This window comes from Sander vitreus, chromosome 4 (assembly GCF_031162955.1).
Source record: "Sander vitreus isolate 19-12246 chromosome 4, sanVit1, whole genome shotgun sequence".
In the NCBI taxonomy this organism is placed as follows: Eukaryota; Metazoa; Chordata; class Actinopteri; order Perciformes; family Percidae; genus Sander; species Sander vitreus.
In genome coordinates this window covers 10,875,231-10,891,314 of record NC_135858.1, presented here as the reverse complement: position 1 = coordinate 10,891,314, position 16,084 = coordinate 10,875,231, and the positions used below count along the sequence as shown (strand labels likewise).

The 16,084-nt window shown below is 39.1% G+C and overlaps 1 protein-coding gene and 1 long non-coding RNA gene across 2 annotated transcripts in view; one reads left to right on the top strand and one right to left on the bottom strand.

Annotated features, from left to right (window-relative positions):
• Positions 1–4,135: 4,135 nt before the first annotated feature.
• LOC144516202 (uncharacterized) lies at positions 4,136–6,078 on the bottom strand. The gene is made up of 3 exons (XR_013501820.1): positions 5,652–6,078; positions 5,464–5,524; positions 4,136–5,304 (listed from the first exon to the last, which is right to left on the bottom strand). It is a non-coding gene; the product is annotated as an uncharacterized LOC144516202 (long non-coding RNA).
• Positions 6,079–10,024: 3,946 nt separating this feature from the next.
• mdfi (MyoD family inhibitor) overlaps positions 10,025–16,084 on the top strand; it is a 32,670-nt gene continuing 26,610 nt past the window's right edge. Inside the window, exons 1-2 of the mRNA XM_078248188.1 lie at positions 10,025–10,525; positions 11,865–12,066. Of these exons, the coding sequence (XP_078104314.1) occupies positions 11,916–12,066 (151 nt within the window). The 5' untranslated portion in view covers positions 10,025–10,525; positions 11,865–11,915. The remainder of the gene's footprint in view (positions 10,526–11,864; positions 12,067–16,084) is intronic.

The following is a 16,084-nucleotide window of genomic DNA, read 5'->3' as shown; positions in this document are numbered from 1 at the left end:
CATCGTGGGAACGTCTAGCGCCAGGGCCACGAGATGATGAACAGAATAGGAAGGCAGAAAAAATAGATTTTTGCGACAAAAAATGTTTCTTTTTCTGACTTCACTCTAATCTTTGCTTTTCTCTTATGTATTAATTTGACCTCCTTAGATCTCAAACAGGTTTTGAAATATATCAGTTTGCAAAGGAATACTTGCTCTGGCCAAATGATCAACTACTGCAAATACTGTACTGCAACTACACTGTATGTGACAACAACAGACAATGCATTGTTTTAAGGGGTCATGTAACCATGGAGCCACTGGTATATGGAAAAAGTACCCTTGAAACTAATTACCACAGTTAAATACTTTATTTTATGTTAAGAAAGGATTAGCCTGGCTTGCTGCAAGACGAGACTACATAACAGGCATAAACTAACTGAAAATGCAGTGATATTTGCAGAAAATATACAGTATTCAATGCAGCTACTCCAATTTTCACTGTGACCACTAACAGACTACTTGTGTAAACACTTGACTCCTGCAGTCTCAAACCACTTTAATTAAGGAAAGATGATTTAAGGGATCTGCTGTGACGGAAAGTTGAATGTTTGGCGCAAATTTCCACTAAGCTTCCTGTTGAGTTATATTGTACAGGTAAAAATTAAAATTTCTTGTAAGAACTCTGTATGATGAGTTTCATCCTAATGTGTCATCTCAACCGCTGTCCCAATCTGTTTGCTGGTGGAGGGTTCATTATAAATGGAGTTTTCCAGAGGGCAGTTGATAATTTGCCATTTTAATAGCTAAGGCCCTAAGCTATTTAAAGAGAAACACATGCTTCTTTTAGATCATAGTCTTCATATAGAAAAAACACCCTTATACAAACACACAAAGCCTTTAAAGAATGTATCAAATCATCCCAATGGTGCCATCACAGTATAGTAGTTATTTAAACCTATTATACATGGACCAACCTTATTAGAAGACTAAACTGCTGCTCAAATGGTAACATTTCCTTGAGCTACAAGTTCAGCCTGTGTTATTCATGCAAGGCCTTCAGAGAGGTCAGCATGTGTTGTGATACAGAGAATGGCCACCAGGAGGAGTAAACAAACCGGACAACACAAGCAGCATCTCATAAACAGAAACTCAGCAACAAACATCACTGTGGTCCACTGACATGGCCCGACCAACAGGGTGGGCCAGAGAGTGCAGAACAGACATTACAGTAAGTGAACTACCTGTAGTGTATGTGATGCAGTGAATAACATGAATGCAGGTGGCTGAAGTCTTATGAGATTATAGAATAGATGCTGAATATAGTAGAAACTATTGTTTGTGACCTACCTGTACTTTTCTTTTCACTCACCTGCTCCATTTTCCTTCTCTTTCTTACCTGTGTCTCTGTAACTCTCTTCTACAGCTTTTCTTTACACCTGTGCGCTGTATGGTGGATGTGTTGCCACAGGGAGAAAATGGAAACCGGCTAGATGTTTTTTGGAAAGTTGAAACTGTGTTTAATCTTGTGCTTTTAGTGAACTTCTCCGTTAGTCAGCTGGGAGGAAACTCACTCTTGACGCTTAAATCCCTGTGACATTTAGTTTTGGGAGAGACCCCGTCTTAAGCCTATTAAAGACACGCATGCACACATAGAGAAACACAGTCACTGGCATGCATACATCATGAATACTAAGCAGAAACTTAGTACAGAAGTTAGATCTGATAAAGAGGAATAAACAGAAGTACTATATACTTGTACAAGGTGAGCCAGGGTGCAGTGCAACACACAAAGAAGTTATTCTTGGCGTGGCACAGTAATGTTTGGCAAAAGCGCTGAATATATTTCTTAATGCTCATCTGGACATAGTAAGTAGTAGGTGTGCGCACAGGAATGTGTGTGTTGTACGTTTGCAAACCTAGATTTGTATATGTTTATGCATCTGCTTGTCTGTGCATGTACATGGACTTGCAATGCTAAATCAATAAGTGTGTGTGTGTGTGTGTGTGTGTGTGTGTGTGTGTGTGTGTGTGTGTGTGTGTGTGTGTGTGTGTGTGTGTGTGTGTGTGTAGTGCTGCTAGTCCCAGCAGCATGTAGAGCACTGAGGTCCAGGCAGACCATGTGAGTCACAAAATAAATTTACTGAGAGCCATGCTAACATCTCTGTCCGTCTCTTCTCGTTCACTCACTCGGTCATCCTCCCTCGCCCTTCTTCCCCTTCGTGTGTCTGTGACTGAAGGAGTGGGCTGTCCCCCAAACTCACTCAAAACAACAAAACATACTGTGTATCTGCTGCTGCATGCACCCACCCGATCTGTTTATTCACTCTATTGAGTGGACACTCTCTCTCTTTCTCTTGTTTCTACTTTAATTGTTTTGTTATTCTATGGACTTATAACATTTAAAGTGTGTGCAACCTTGTGGTTTGTTGAAATTGGTTTTACTTCCATTTTGCTTGGGGTCACACAGACCCCACTGCTGTATGTGTACAGATAATATTAATAACTGAAAAATCTTCTGATCTTATTATTTAGAAAATGCATTTCCTGCAGAAAATGCTTGTGAATGCTGAAAAGATAAATTGCTAAAGCTGAACTGGATTGCTGGCGTAATTGGGCAAGAAGAAGGTGAAGTAGTGAGAATAGTTGGAAAAGTGGGAATGGTTTTAATGAGTACAAATTTCATTGAAATGTTGAATAATACCAATAATCTATTAAACAAAATATTTTGGAATATTTTATGTTTTTTTTAAAGAAAAGTTATAGTAAAGGCATGTCAAAAGAAGTGACAAAAAGTCATATTATAGCATATTGAAAAAAGTGATCAAAAGTAATATATTGAAAAAAGTCATATTATAGTATGTCGGAAAAAAGTCATTAAAAAGTCATAGTATAGTATGTTGAAAAAAGTGATAAAAAGTAGTAGAATGAAGAATGTTGTAAAAAGTCATAGTATAGTATATCGAAAAAAAAAAGTCATAGTATAGTAAGTTATTGCACATATGACATAATGCACAACCCAAATAGCCTAGTGCAATATGTAGGCTATTTGGGTTGTGCATTATGTCATTTGTGCAATACGTAGGCTATTGGGGTTGTGCAATATATTTGTTGTGCAATACATAGCCTATTGGGGTTGTGCAATAGTTGTACAATACGTAGGCTATTGGGGTTGTGCAATATATTTGTTGTGCAATACATAGCCTTTTGGGGTTGTGCAATAGTTGTACAATACGTAGGCTATTGGGGTTGTGCATTATGTCAGTGCAGTGTCATTTTGTGCAATACGTACAGGGTCGTTCAATTAGAAACTGCCAATGAAAGGAGGAGTTAATGTGCTTACTATATAGGTACCTGTCTAAAGTATATGAAAGCATATTTTGTGCTGCATGAGAGTATGTGTTGAGAGATGCTTATTTTCTGTATTTTGTGTTGTCCTCCAGAGTCCAAAACAAATTTCCCTTCGGGGACAATAAAGTATATCTTATCTTATCTTATAGTATAGTTTACCAAAAAAAGTGTTAAAAAAGTAATGTATAGTATGTCCAAAAAAAAGTACCTCCCCAGTATGTCCAAAAAAGTGATACAAAAGTTTTAGAATAGTATTTGAAAACTAGTCATAGTATAGTATATTAAAAAAAAGTGTTACCCAGAGTTAGGTAAGTCCATACATACCCTTCTCATCTCTGTGCGTGTCGTAACTCTGTCTGGCCTAGCCTAGTTTAGCACAGATCCTGGAGGTAACCGGCTCCAACTAGCCTACTGCTCCCAATAAGTTACAAAATAACGCCAACATTTTCCTATTTACATGGTGTGATTTGTATAGTCACAGTGTGTACAAATAACAACGTCACATGAGACACAGCCATCTTCTAACTGTATACAAACTGGGAACTATATTCTCTGGGTGCGCCAGACAGAGTTACGACACATACAGAGATGAGAAGGGTATGTATGGACTCATCCAGAGCCACAGAGAGAGAAGAGTTGAGACACTCGTTGATCTCGCTAGCGGGGTGGTCACGTGGTTCACATAAGCCTGTAGGGTTCCAAAACACGCCGTGCTGTCATGTTCTTCTATGGGACTGACAGCAGTGATTGCAATATTGAATGGTAAATATAAATGAAAACACATACCCAAGTACTTGTTTGACTGTTATTGCATTATTGCATATTTATAAATGTCAGTTTTACATTTGGAGTGGTAGGGTGACAACTGAAAGCCAGAGTTTTACTACAACATTCACTATAAAAACACTACAAAGGACAATTAAAAATGAGAACCCACTTCAGATAATATCTTTGGTATAATACTGGTCTGTAATATAAAAATTGTTTTCTTAAATGCATAATCTGTCATTAATGTAATCAATAAACACCCAACAACAAGTTTAAAACACAAGAATTAAAACCTTCTTTTACTTCCAGAGTGATTGTCAGGTCTTTTATATACAGATGTACACTAGAACAGATAGCTAAAGTCAAAACAGGGCTTTATCTTCAAATGTGATCAAATAAAAAAACCCAAGCTGCTTATTTTCCATCTTAAGTCAAACTATAACTATTATATACAGTTAATAAATGGACCAGTTTATATTATTATTATTATTATTATTATTATTATTATTACATTACAATATTAAAAGTAGCCTAACTGTTGTTTATCAATCAAAGTGTCACAGAACATTAATTTGCTACTCTGCTAGTCTGCTTTCTGAATCGCAAAGTAGCAACAATTATAAACAATAATTGAGCATTGAATTAAACAATGAGTGAGACGACAAGAACAAGTGTGTGTGTGTGTGTGTGTGTGTGTGTGTGTGTGTGTGTGTGTGTGTGTGTGTGTATCTAACTGGAAAAACAAGAACAAAGTGAAGGAACAGGGATGAATATTGTGTATATGTAAGTGTTAAGAAGAGAGGAATACGGTGGGGAAAGGAGACAAAAAAGAATTAATTTGGCACTAAGAAAGAGGAACAATTTAGTTAACCAGAAGTTCACACAAATGTTTAACAGACACCAAATTAGTGTTTAAATTAAATTGGGGAATAAATTAGTCACATTAGTGTCTGTGTAATAAACATTTTAAAGCTCATAATGGCTTATGATATTTTTTGTGTGGAATAATTTGTATTCATACATGTAATCCAATAGCCCTTTCAAGATGACCTTCAACTAAACAATAATAGTTAGCATTAAATGACTCCTGTATTGCTCCTCATTTTCCCGGGGGCCTGCAGTACACTGCGGGACCCTGGTCTATCCCACCAGAGCTGTCCGCCGTTAGGTGCGCAGCAGTCGAATAACGTCTTAGCCTGTTCCGCTCTGTGCAGCCCCGAATCCCCCGATGATCCAACATAAATAAGCAGAACACAAGGAAACAATTGTGGCAGATGATAAAGATAAGTATATGCATCATAAAGGGCCTCTGCTATAATATAGAGAGTTGACAATTCAAAAGAGGTAGCTATTTAATCAATTTACCCCTGGAGATACCTTCACAGCTGGCGAAGTCGAGCTAACAAACTAGCAGGCAATCTGGTGTCTACCAAGATAAAAAATATATATAATTACACTGTGCACATACAAATAAAGATCAGCATATGCATTCATACAGGGCCTCTGAAAAAACAGTTGACAATTCAAAAGAGGTAGCTATTTAATCAACTTACCTCAGAAGTTACTCGACGGCCAGCAATGGAAATGAATGATGGCCAACGTGGTAGAATGGATTTTTGGAACTATGCGAGACTGCATACCCCGGAAGTAGGAGGCAAAAAGTGTACAATGGAGTCCAATGGGAGTGTTGCCACTCTGTCTTTCTCTATCACTCAGGACTTATCTAACTATCTAACTTATCTAAAGTGAATAAGCTAAAGTCCCAATAAGTCGGCGTGTTCCTTTAACAATCACCTAATTATTTTAACAATAGTTGCATCAATGCACTGTGTATAAACAATGCTAATGTATCTGTCTTTAGCAAGAGCCCTCCTCAGAGATGTCAAGTATCTAATGAAAAAGTGGATGAAACTCCACGACTCCATGTGTGGCAGAGAGAGAGAGAGAGAGAGAGAGAGAGAGAAAGAGAGAAAGAGAGAAAGCGAGAGAGGGCCCCAGCCACAGAACAAAAGCATCTTTGTGAGTGATTGGAACCACATTTTCTCTCTCTCTCTCTCTCTCTCTCTCTCTCTCTCTCTCTCTCTCTCTCTCTCTCTCTCTCTCTGTCCCAATCACACCAGACTATTCAAAACCACTGAAACAATCAACGTCAAAAGTTTAGAATAATACTCGGAGACGGTCTATGTAGATACTCTGTGCGTGTAGTTCTAGTTTCACTTCTCTGTGAACACACACACACACACACACACACACACACACACACACACACACACACACACACACACACACACTGTACTCACACTCTATTTCCCTCTCTGCCTCTGTCTGGACTCTCCCTATCGCAATATCTACATTTCCTCCGTCTGCCCCTCCCACCCTGCCTTTCTGCTGATCTGACGCTGGGTATGGGGTCTGGATGTGCCATCTCATGCAGTCTGGACAGAAGTCCTGGACCAGTGGAGCAGCTCTCACCTCAGTCCTCCAGTGCTGTTGAGCTAGAGAAGGCAACCTCCTCTTTCTCTGCTGGATCTCAGTGGACTGGAAAGCCTCTAAAGCCTCAGTGGCCTAAGCCAAACAAAGAACAGGTCTACATGCTGTGAGAAAGGTAGAATTGCTTTCACTATAGTGAAGCATGACATTATTGCCTTTTGAGAACAAGTTGCCCTTTGATACAGTGTACAATATTTAAATTAAGTTAACTGTTCACACAATACAGTAACGTCAGATATTTAAATTAGCTGGATACATGGTTAAACGTAATTTGCTCTTACCAGGACGTACTTTGTCCATAGCAATCCCCTCCAGTCTGCCCCGAAACGTCCCAGTTACATAGTAAATGCCGTAAACATATTATTTGTAAATCTTTACAATCATTAACCAACGTTTGGCAGTATTGACAGTAATTACATGCAGATCAGGACCAGGGACAAAATATAATCTGCTGTTGCAGTTATTTATGTCCCTCTAGTCTGCACGCAATAAAATACGTATGTGTATGTGCCTGTGCGTGTGTCAACAGCTGCTCCTGTTTCATAATTGGAAGCTGATTTGATAGCACTGTTGGAGGTGAGGAATGTGGAGAGACGCTGCCATATTCGTCTGCTTGGTACATTAGACCCTGGATGGTCCAAAGAGTCCTTGTTCACCTCCACAGGGAGCTGCCAATTACTGTGGAAACAGAACAAAGGCAAATCTACTCTGTGAGAAATGTGTTTAAAAATCATTAAAATTACAGCAAAAGTTTTGATTAAATTACCAATAAGTACCTGTGATTCACTAGCATTTAAGTAAGTATGTAAATACCAAGTAAGCAATAGAAATGAAAGCTATCGGACTGTATTGTAGAGAGCCCCGTGGTTGTGGTGAATGGTAGAGCGTGTGAGTCGTGAACGGAAGCAAGAGGATAGAGAGCATAAGCTTTTCAGGAAGCTGATGACAAGAAAAGTTCTCCTCTCCCATTGTTCAGTGTTGGAATAGGTAGGGAGACTGAATCTAGTACAAACACACAAGACTTTAATGTAGCCGCAATGTAATGTCAACAGTCTTCAGGGTCTTTTGAAGCTTGTATTTGGTTTGTATATGCAGGACGTCTGTTTTTATAACACCATAATTGTACGGTATCATTTTTAGCTGATGTGATGATATCCGATAAAAGACAAGAATTTCCTCATTAACACATTTAACACACTTGGAATTAGATGAAATGAGGTTCACTATTTGAAATGTGTTGATATGATTTAGCTCAAAGAGACTTTGAAATGCTGCTATTGGTTGTTGTCATACTTCCTGTCAGTGGCAGGTTTTGTTAAAATAAAACAATGTGTGACATTTATACTGGAACAGCCTCTCTATATTATCTGTCTTAATTTTATATTTATAAGAATTATGTATAACAAAAATATTTGGATCATAAAGTGAGTCAGGTCTGATCAGCAGTAAAATACAGTATGTCTGGATTTCTTTCACAAACCAAAAGACAAACAATCCTGCTCTCTAACGCTACCATTGCCCACACAAACTCGGACCCTCGTGCCCAGACAGACGTTTTCTCCCGCAGAGCATGGATCCTACAAATAGTTCAGTGTCAAAGCCTGAATGTCTCAGGTGAATGATTGTACACACAAATGGAACAGGAGGTTATCAAGTTGTTAGTGAAAATAGAGCCTGTCTCAAGAAATAGCCTCAGAAGATTTGCTGCTGTGAATGACCTTGCGCCCCTCCCACGCCTCTAAACATAAATAACAGAAAACACTTTTATCAGCCACAAGCTCCAGGTGTCAATATGGCCCGAGCAGACAAGGTTTTTATCCTGTGTGACCCAAACAACACAACTAATTCTTATAATTTAGTAATTTGTTTTAGTCCACTTATCTTATTGTTTGTAATAATAGTGGTTAAAGACTATTCTCAACAAAGTTGGAGATAAATTGTGGTTTTAGGCAGATTAGACAGATTAGGCTCATTATGATCATTATTGTTGGCCATTAACCTATACTAATTTATCTTATTCCAAAGTAAAATACACTACATGACATGGTGTGTTTGTTTTTGATTGAGTCTTCTTATTTATTTCGAAACATTTGTTGTTGCTGGTTAACTAATGCTTTCAAAAGTCTTAAAACATGAACATCAGGTCCTTTGATACGCACACCTACTGCCATTATTTTTCAACATAAGCACATCTGTTTAATGGAAATCTGAGAACGTAATTATGAAAGCCAGTTGACAATAGCAAATTAGGACTGTCAAAAGTCAATTTACAGTAGGCCTATTTACCATATTTGTATGCGTGTAAATGTAAATCCTGTTATTATCTAACCTGGTTAATTTGCATTTAGCTAAACTTAATTTATTTGTTTGTGAAGTGGATTCAATGTCAGATGACTTACATTATCTATATTGTGGCAATCACCTTAAAGTTAGTACTTTCTCGTCTCACTAATGAGTCTTCATTCAGATTACAGAGTGCAAAATTGTAACATTTGTTAATTCAGTTAGTCAATACAAAATATCACTTATCCAGCACTTGATAACATGGTGATGGTTTAAATTCCTTTGCTTTTGACATGAAAGATACTATTTTTGAAACTTCTGAAAATGACCAGCTGTCAATGGCAAATGGGGTACAAGGTGGGGATGTGCTTTTTAGGGTTTCTTGTAATTGCTTTTGAGTACACAATTACTATTATGAAGATGAATCATGAGTCATAACCTAGTTTGGTCTTGTACTGGGACATCTTAAAAGATCTCGTGCACAACAGAATGAATACAGAAAATCCCCACAGTGAGTCACAACAACATAAAAACAGCGGCCCTGCACCTGAAGAACAAGGGTTTGGTTGACTCATGTCCAGAGTACAATATGTTTACATGGCATGTTAAAAAAAAAAGGCCAGAGGTTTAAAGAATTAAGAATTGTACTGAATGTACAAGTGAAAGAATCTTCAAAAAGTATCAGTTTTGTTTTCAGAGTTTCTTCAAAGTTGAAATAAGAAGCATTGGCTGACAAAAAGTAGCTAACTAACCAATTTTCACACCTACAGTATTGTTTTTTTTTTAAGAACTGAAATTATAATAATATAGCAGCAATGACTTCACAGAACATTATTGGAATATCATATGGTAGGCCTATATTATAGGAGACTAAAATGCCATTACTATAGCTAAAATAGTGCTCATAACTGAGCATCAAAATGTAGCTTGGGATTTTTAGTGAGTATATACAGTTGTGACTTTAAATAAAAAGTTATATTCACAAACTGTTACTCTATCATTAATGACAAAACATATGGTTCCTGGACTCATAATTCCTGATGAAAGCTACCCTGTGTTAGTGCTGTGTCTGGTTCGGGTTAAGGGGGTAATTATATGACAGTATAGTTCAGCCCAACGAGTTTGTAGCCTGGAGGAAGCACAATCACTGCTGACTGTAGTTTCCTGTCCAATAGCTGCAGCACAGAAGTCTGAGGCAAGTATAGTGGGAGTAAAGAGAGAGGAGAGACCGACACAGGTCGGATACTGCCGCTCATTTTAAGAGTTTAAACAAGTTTGGGACAGTGGTGTAACCTACTTTGTTTGCAGAAACGCAAAAGAAAGTGAGTAGCCTAAGCCCTGCACTGCAGACAAAGTGAGCTGCCTGCAGAGACACACAAAACTTCCCAACATCTGGTCTGCTGGAGGACGGGGCGAGCCGGAGAGAGAAACTTTGGAGGCGGAGAGAATCTATCTTCGCTGGAGAAAAATGCATTGAATTGGGAGTTTTGGGGGGACCTACATGAGCCGACACGAGATTTGGTGGTCGTGTAAGGTGACAAGAGTGGAGGGAAAGAGGGCAGGAAAGGTCTCGGAGGGCGAGAAGTCCACCTGGAGCGGTCAGAGAATGAATTAGCCGAAGGTTTGGCTGCACCGCGTTCCAGCCAGAGAGAAGGTAAGAAGTTGTTTTGCTGTGTTGTTGCAGATCAAAGCGAGTAATTCTGCAGCATGAATCTAGACAGAAAAAGTATCGCCACACTGGAGCTGCGCTCGGTCTGAGCATGCAGGGACTCGTTTAGGGAAAGCAGGGCGCAGACATGCAATACAGGTAAACAGAATACGGCCGTTATAAGCTAGCAGTAACATAGTAGCCTAGGCCTATTTATACTTTCAATTTCAGCGTACATTTCTCTTTAAAGGTAGGCTTAACTATTTGCAAAACCTGTGTAGGCACACGCATCCTATTTAAACTACAAGTTTGGCACTGTTTTTAAGTGTGCGTTGCGATGACTTTTTCTCTGTTACCGAAACTTCTTTACACTTTCTCCCGTATATAAAGTATAAAACTAAGCCAATTGTAGTTATTTAAGGGTGAAAAAACTTAAAGCTAGGTCCTCAAAACTTTTGGGGACAGCGAATGTGCAGAGCAAAACCACGGGAGCGCGCAAACAGCTGTGCAGCTGAGCTGCTGTTGGCAGGGTAGGCGCGCGCCAAACACACGTTGGCACGTGACCCAGTTAACGTGTCCGGTGCTCGGTTTTGATTGCCTGCTCGACTCCTCTCTAAAACATCAGATAAAACACACGTCGGTGGGCAATTAAGCAAGTATGAAGGTCATAAGATAGCCTATCTCATTTAGGCTATATGTCGCTTAGCAACCATTTCGTAAGGCTGCAGTCTTGGGCCAAAAATAACAGTCTAGTCTTTTAGCCTATTTAAGTATGATAGATTATTGCATCTCCTTAAGAAACGACCCTTATTATTAAATAGTTTCAAAATTACAAAAAGAACTCATAATCTTGACTGGGAGTGATACATTAAGTAAATATGAACAATATTTAGGCAGCTTTTTGTGTTGTATCCGTGTTATTCTTCATGAGTGTGTGTTCTTTACAATGAATTATTGCTTTTATTACGGTTGCCTTTTTTTATCTCATGTTAGTTATATACTACCCTCATTGTTATTATTTGCACAACATAACTTTAAAGAGTTTAAACACTATTAATTAAAAGTAGGCTATGAATAGGCACGTCCGGTGTGTTACCACTGTTTGATGAAAGCAGCACGACAAGCCCCTTCCTTTAGTGATTTTATAGCTGTAAGGGATTCATGCTGGTTCAAGTTGTGCACGATTACACCTCTCTCTCTCTCTCTCTCTCTCTCTCTCTCTCTCTCTAAAGCACTGGCCTGTTGGCGTGTTGCTCAATTTAAAAAGACAATAAGAAATCTTTTATGTGACCCATGTGATCATCTCTGTAATAATATTTTTGGCTGTCTCCTCTCTCTGCTTCAGGCTCACTCCTTGGCCTCTCCAACCCCTCCCACAAGAGCCAGGCCTACGCCCATGGATGAGGAGAGGAGTGCCCCTGCCATCTCCCCAGAGCCACCTGATGAGGTGGACCCCAGTGTACCAGCTCCACAACCCAGTTCACATGCATCCTTGACCACAGAGAGCACAAACAGCTGTCCGAACCCAAAGCCCTGTCCTAGTCCAGGTAAGGAAGAAGTTGCAGTAGAAAAACAGACAGACCTACACAAACAGATTTTTTTAATCTGGTGTGTAGCTGTTTGTTTAGTGTTTCTGTGTTAGAGAAAGAACAAGAGACAGTCCCATCACAGAACAGTTATGTGATGGGTCTGAACAAGCCTTGAATAGTAGGTTTATAAATACTACCACAGAGTTCTATTAAAGGTCCTTTGTTGTTTTTTGGTGTGTTTAGTTTTAGTTTAGTTTATTACGATCCCCATTAGCTACAGCATTGCAGCTGCTGTTCTTCCTGGGGTCCACAAAACAGACATTACATCGTGACAATGCAACGATTACAACTTGCATCATAACCGTAACAATAATCAAATCATTTGAAATAGTCCATTTCACTTCAGTGTCCCCAACGCATAATTCAGACAGACCCTCCACAGACACAAGACCTATCAACAGAATCAAACTCACATTTGTATTTTGTTCAAAACTTAGCCAAACTTAGCCTAGAAATCTAGACGCACCTTAGCGGCAGCAAATGTCATTTGCAGCCAGGGTCAGTCTAGTAACTCTCCGTTGGCTTGCGAGCTGGAAAAACCAAATTCTGGTCAGGCCAATCACATCGTGTATAGAGTCGGTGGGCGGGCTTAACATAAGGACGGCAGAGTTGCGACGGTTCCTCGTGAATTCCCTGCTACTTGAAAACAAAGAAGATGGCTGCTGCTGCTGGCGAACAGCAGTCTTTCGAATCGGCTTTAGCCGCGACTCTGGAAGACTTGGAGTTAAACACTGAAGTTCTTTCTTAAAAAAGGAAGATGTGTTTGGAGTTTTGCCGACTGGATATGGCGAAAGTTCTAGCGTTGCTCTGGTTGGCTATGAGTGCAGAGGGAATTTGAAAGACAACCGTTTATCCCGCCCCTCGGATTGACCCCTGCCAAGAGTTCCCAGACCCAACATCTTGATTTTGGTCTGGCTTGTCAGGCTAAGCCAAACTAGTATACAAAAGATGCTGTTTTACTAAAATTTGAAAATCAACTTTAATGTTTTCTTGTGTGGTATGTCTGTAAGTTTGGCTGCCTCAAAAAAAGCGAGACAGAAAGTAGTTATAAAGAGTTCAAGCCATTTATTATGAAAAAGAGAAGCTAGTGTATTTGTGCTAGGGTTGCAGCTATCGATTATTTTAGATTAATCAAGTAATCGTATAAGAAATACTTTTGTTTTATTGAAGAGCAATAATATACAATAGTTTGCTTTAATTTTCGGAAAAAGCTACATTTTTATTGCCTACATTGCTTACAATATCATCTCTCAAAAAACTAAACATATTAAGTGCATTTAAGTGCCATATTACATTGTTTTTAAAGAAAAAAATTCTGAAATGCTATAACAACCTCAAACTAAGGCATACATTAAACATACATAAACATTAATTTAAGTTGTGCAACTTAACTTTCAGAACTACAAGTTTCAACCTGAGACTGATCTGTATATAGGCCTATATGTAAATATTAGTTATACTCAACCTATTTTCATTTATATATTTGATTACAATGCTACACAGCTCTGTTACTCTTATGCCAGTAGATTGCTGATCAGCTGGCGGCTCGAGCCGCGCCGAAAATACGTGCATGCTAGAAATAGGACCGACGCCTATTTTTCACGCGACACGCAAGCGTGTTGGAAGCGCTTCCAGGCAAAATAGAATAGGAAAAGATGTTTAAATGTTATTTTGACACTAATACATAATAAATGCCATGTTGATGTTTGAAAGTATCTAGGTTTTGATATAAATGCAGATATAAATGTAATAAAAAAAAAAATCTATTTTCTAATATTGCACCTGTCAATACAGAACGAAATATTCTGTAGCCTATTTTGCCGTCAATACTTCCGACGTTGTCTTTGCTGTAATCAAATCAGTATATATTTATGTTTAACATGGTATTTCATTTTATCAATGGGAAACATACATGTGTACAGACAAGGCTAGCAGCAGCAGCACCGCGTCAGACACGTTTCTGGTGTGCAAAATCCATGCAGCTGCCACGCAGCTGACACGCAACAGAAACGCCACGCTCACGGGACGCAGCCAGTGTGTAACCGGCCTTACAGGTAGAGCAGGGAAGGCAGAAACAGTATGCCTTAAAGATACATAATCAAGTTTGCAAAGTTCCATGAATATAGTTGTCAAATAATGTAACATAGAATAAAACAACAGTGGAACAAAATTTGCAAATACAAAAAAATAAGAAAAGTTCAGTTCAGTTCATAGCTCTGAACCTTAAAACTAATTAAAGGGAGTTAAAAGCAAAAGAGTAAAAATGCGTCTTCAGGTTTGATTTAAAACTGGCAATTGTATTACAGGACTAGATATGGGGTAGGAGGGAATTCCAGAATTTGGGAGTTACTACAGAACAGGTTCAGTCCCCTCTGGTTTTTAGGCGTGTCTGGGGGATGACAAGGAGCTGTTGGGTTGTGGACCTGAGTGCCCTGAGAGAGAGTGGTGCGCAACAATCAGCTGTTTTTCCGAAGGGATAGTCAACAAGTCGTCTATTTAGATCAAATTGTGGTCACCACTAAGTTTTTTCTTGTCTTTGATTTTGGTAGTTGTTGTGTTTGGTGTAGTTTCATTGTCCATACGACTCTGTGATTTACTTTTGTCGGGTCCGCTTTGTGGAATGGATGATTAAGTTAGACTCAATGTTTTCTGTTGAGATGCTGAAGCATTGAGGTCGTGCTATTATTGTGGTAAGCTAGTTAAATTTTTCAGTAGACACACTGTACAGAGTTTTTGTTTTAATTACGTTTGAACTGATTCCAAACTTTGGACACTTTTGTGTCGTTTTCTCCACCCTGTCTCTTCTCTTAGCCCCTTACGGTCTTTCTTCATTTTGTAATCAGTCATGATATGTGTCGCAAGCAGCGTAAGCCCAGTGTGTGACAGTAATAATCCTCCGTGCGGAAACACCGTGAGCAATACGTTGGCAACATTAATTAAACAAAGCTTCGAGGCAAATCATTTTGCATCGAGGATTTTTAGTAATCGAATTATTCGAGTTACTTGAGGAATCGTTTCAGCCCTAATTTGTGCTGAGAGAGAATATCTCTCTATGCTCTTTCATGCATATGAACCTCATTATGGTAGAAGGTTGGCCATTGTGTGAATGAATATATAGCTGGATGCAACACATTTTCCTTTTTTTCCAAGCTATAGGAGACCAGTTACCCCAAAACAAGAATAGACAAAATGATTCACCTTTGTGAAAGTGTGTATAGGTTGATGTTAGTTTTCCAGAGTGGAATAGTCTTGAGTCACTGTTATGTTTAAAATTTTACAGACTGGTAATTACTAATCACTATTGGTAGACTCAGAATCTGTGTTCTAGTGACTATACCACTAATTCCTACAAAATCATTGTGTGTTTTTGGTGGATGTCATGGTGATTCATTAGGTCAGAGGCCTTCTCACTGACAGATAAAAACTTGTTTCTCGGTCTGTGTGGGGGACGTGCCGCCTTGGATGATCTAAGGGGTCAAGACCAATTCAGCGCTGTGGAACGCTTAAAGGCCGCAATGGGACTCATAGGAATTGGGGAATGAATCCATGACCCTTCCCCTTTGTATGATTGGTCATGGTAAGGGTTGACTGACACTGGGGCAAAAACAAGGGAACTTGGACCAACTCAGGGCAGTATTGTGCCTGAATGACTCATCCAGGATCAAGTTCCCTCAAGCTTCAGTGACAGCATGACAGCACAGTGCAGGTCCTAAGGGGCAATTGGGGTAGGTGTGGTAAATAGTTAGAGAAGTGTGCAAAGATTTAAGTGGCTTGTTGTCGTGGGAACCTGCCACAAAAACCTCCAATGGTCGATGGAGTTATTTTGTTTTGTTTTCTAAAGAAAAGTCTCAACCCAATGTATTATGATAACTGTATTGAATGTGAAAAAGCATAGAATCTACACACGCACATTTCCGTTCTCCGCTACATTGCGGTTCACCACGATGAGTGTAAGTACAGCATCAGATTTAATGAT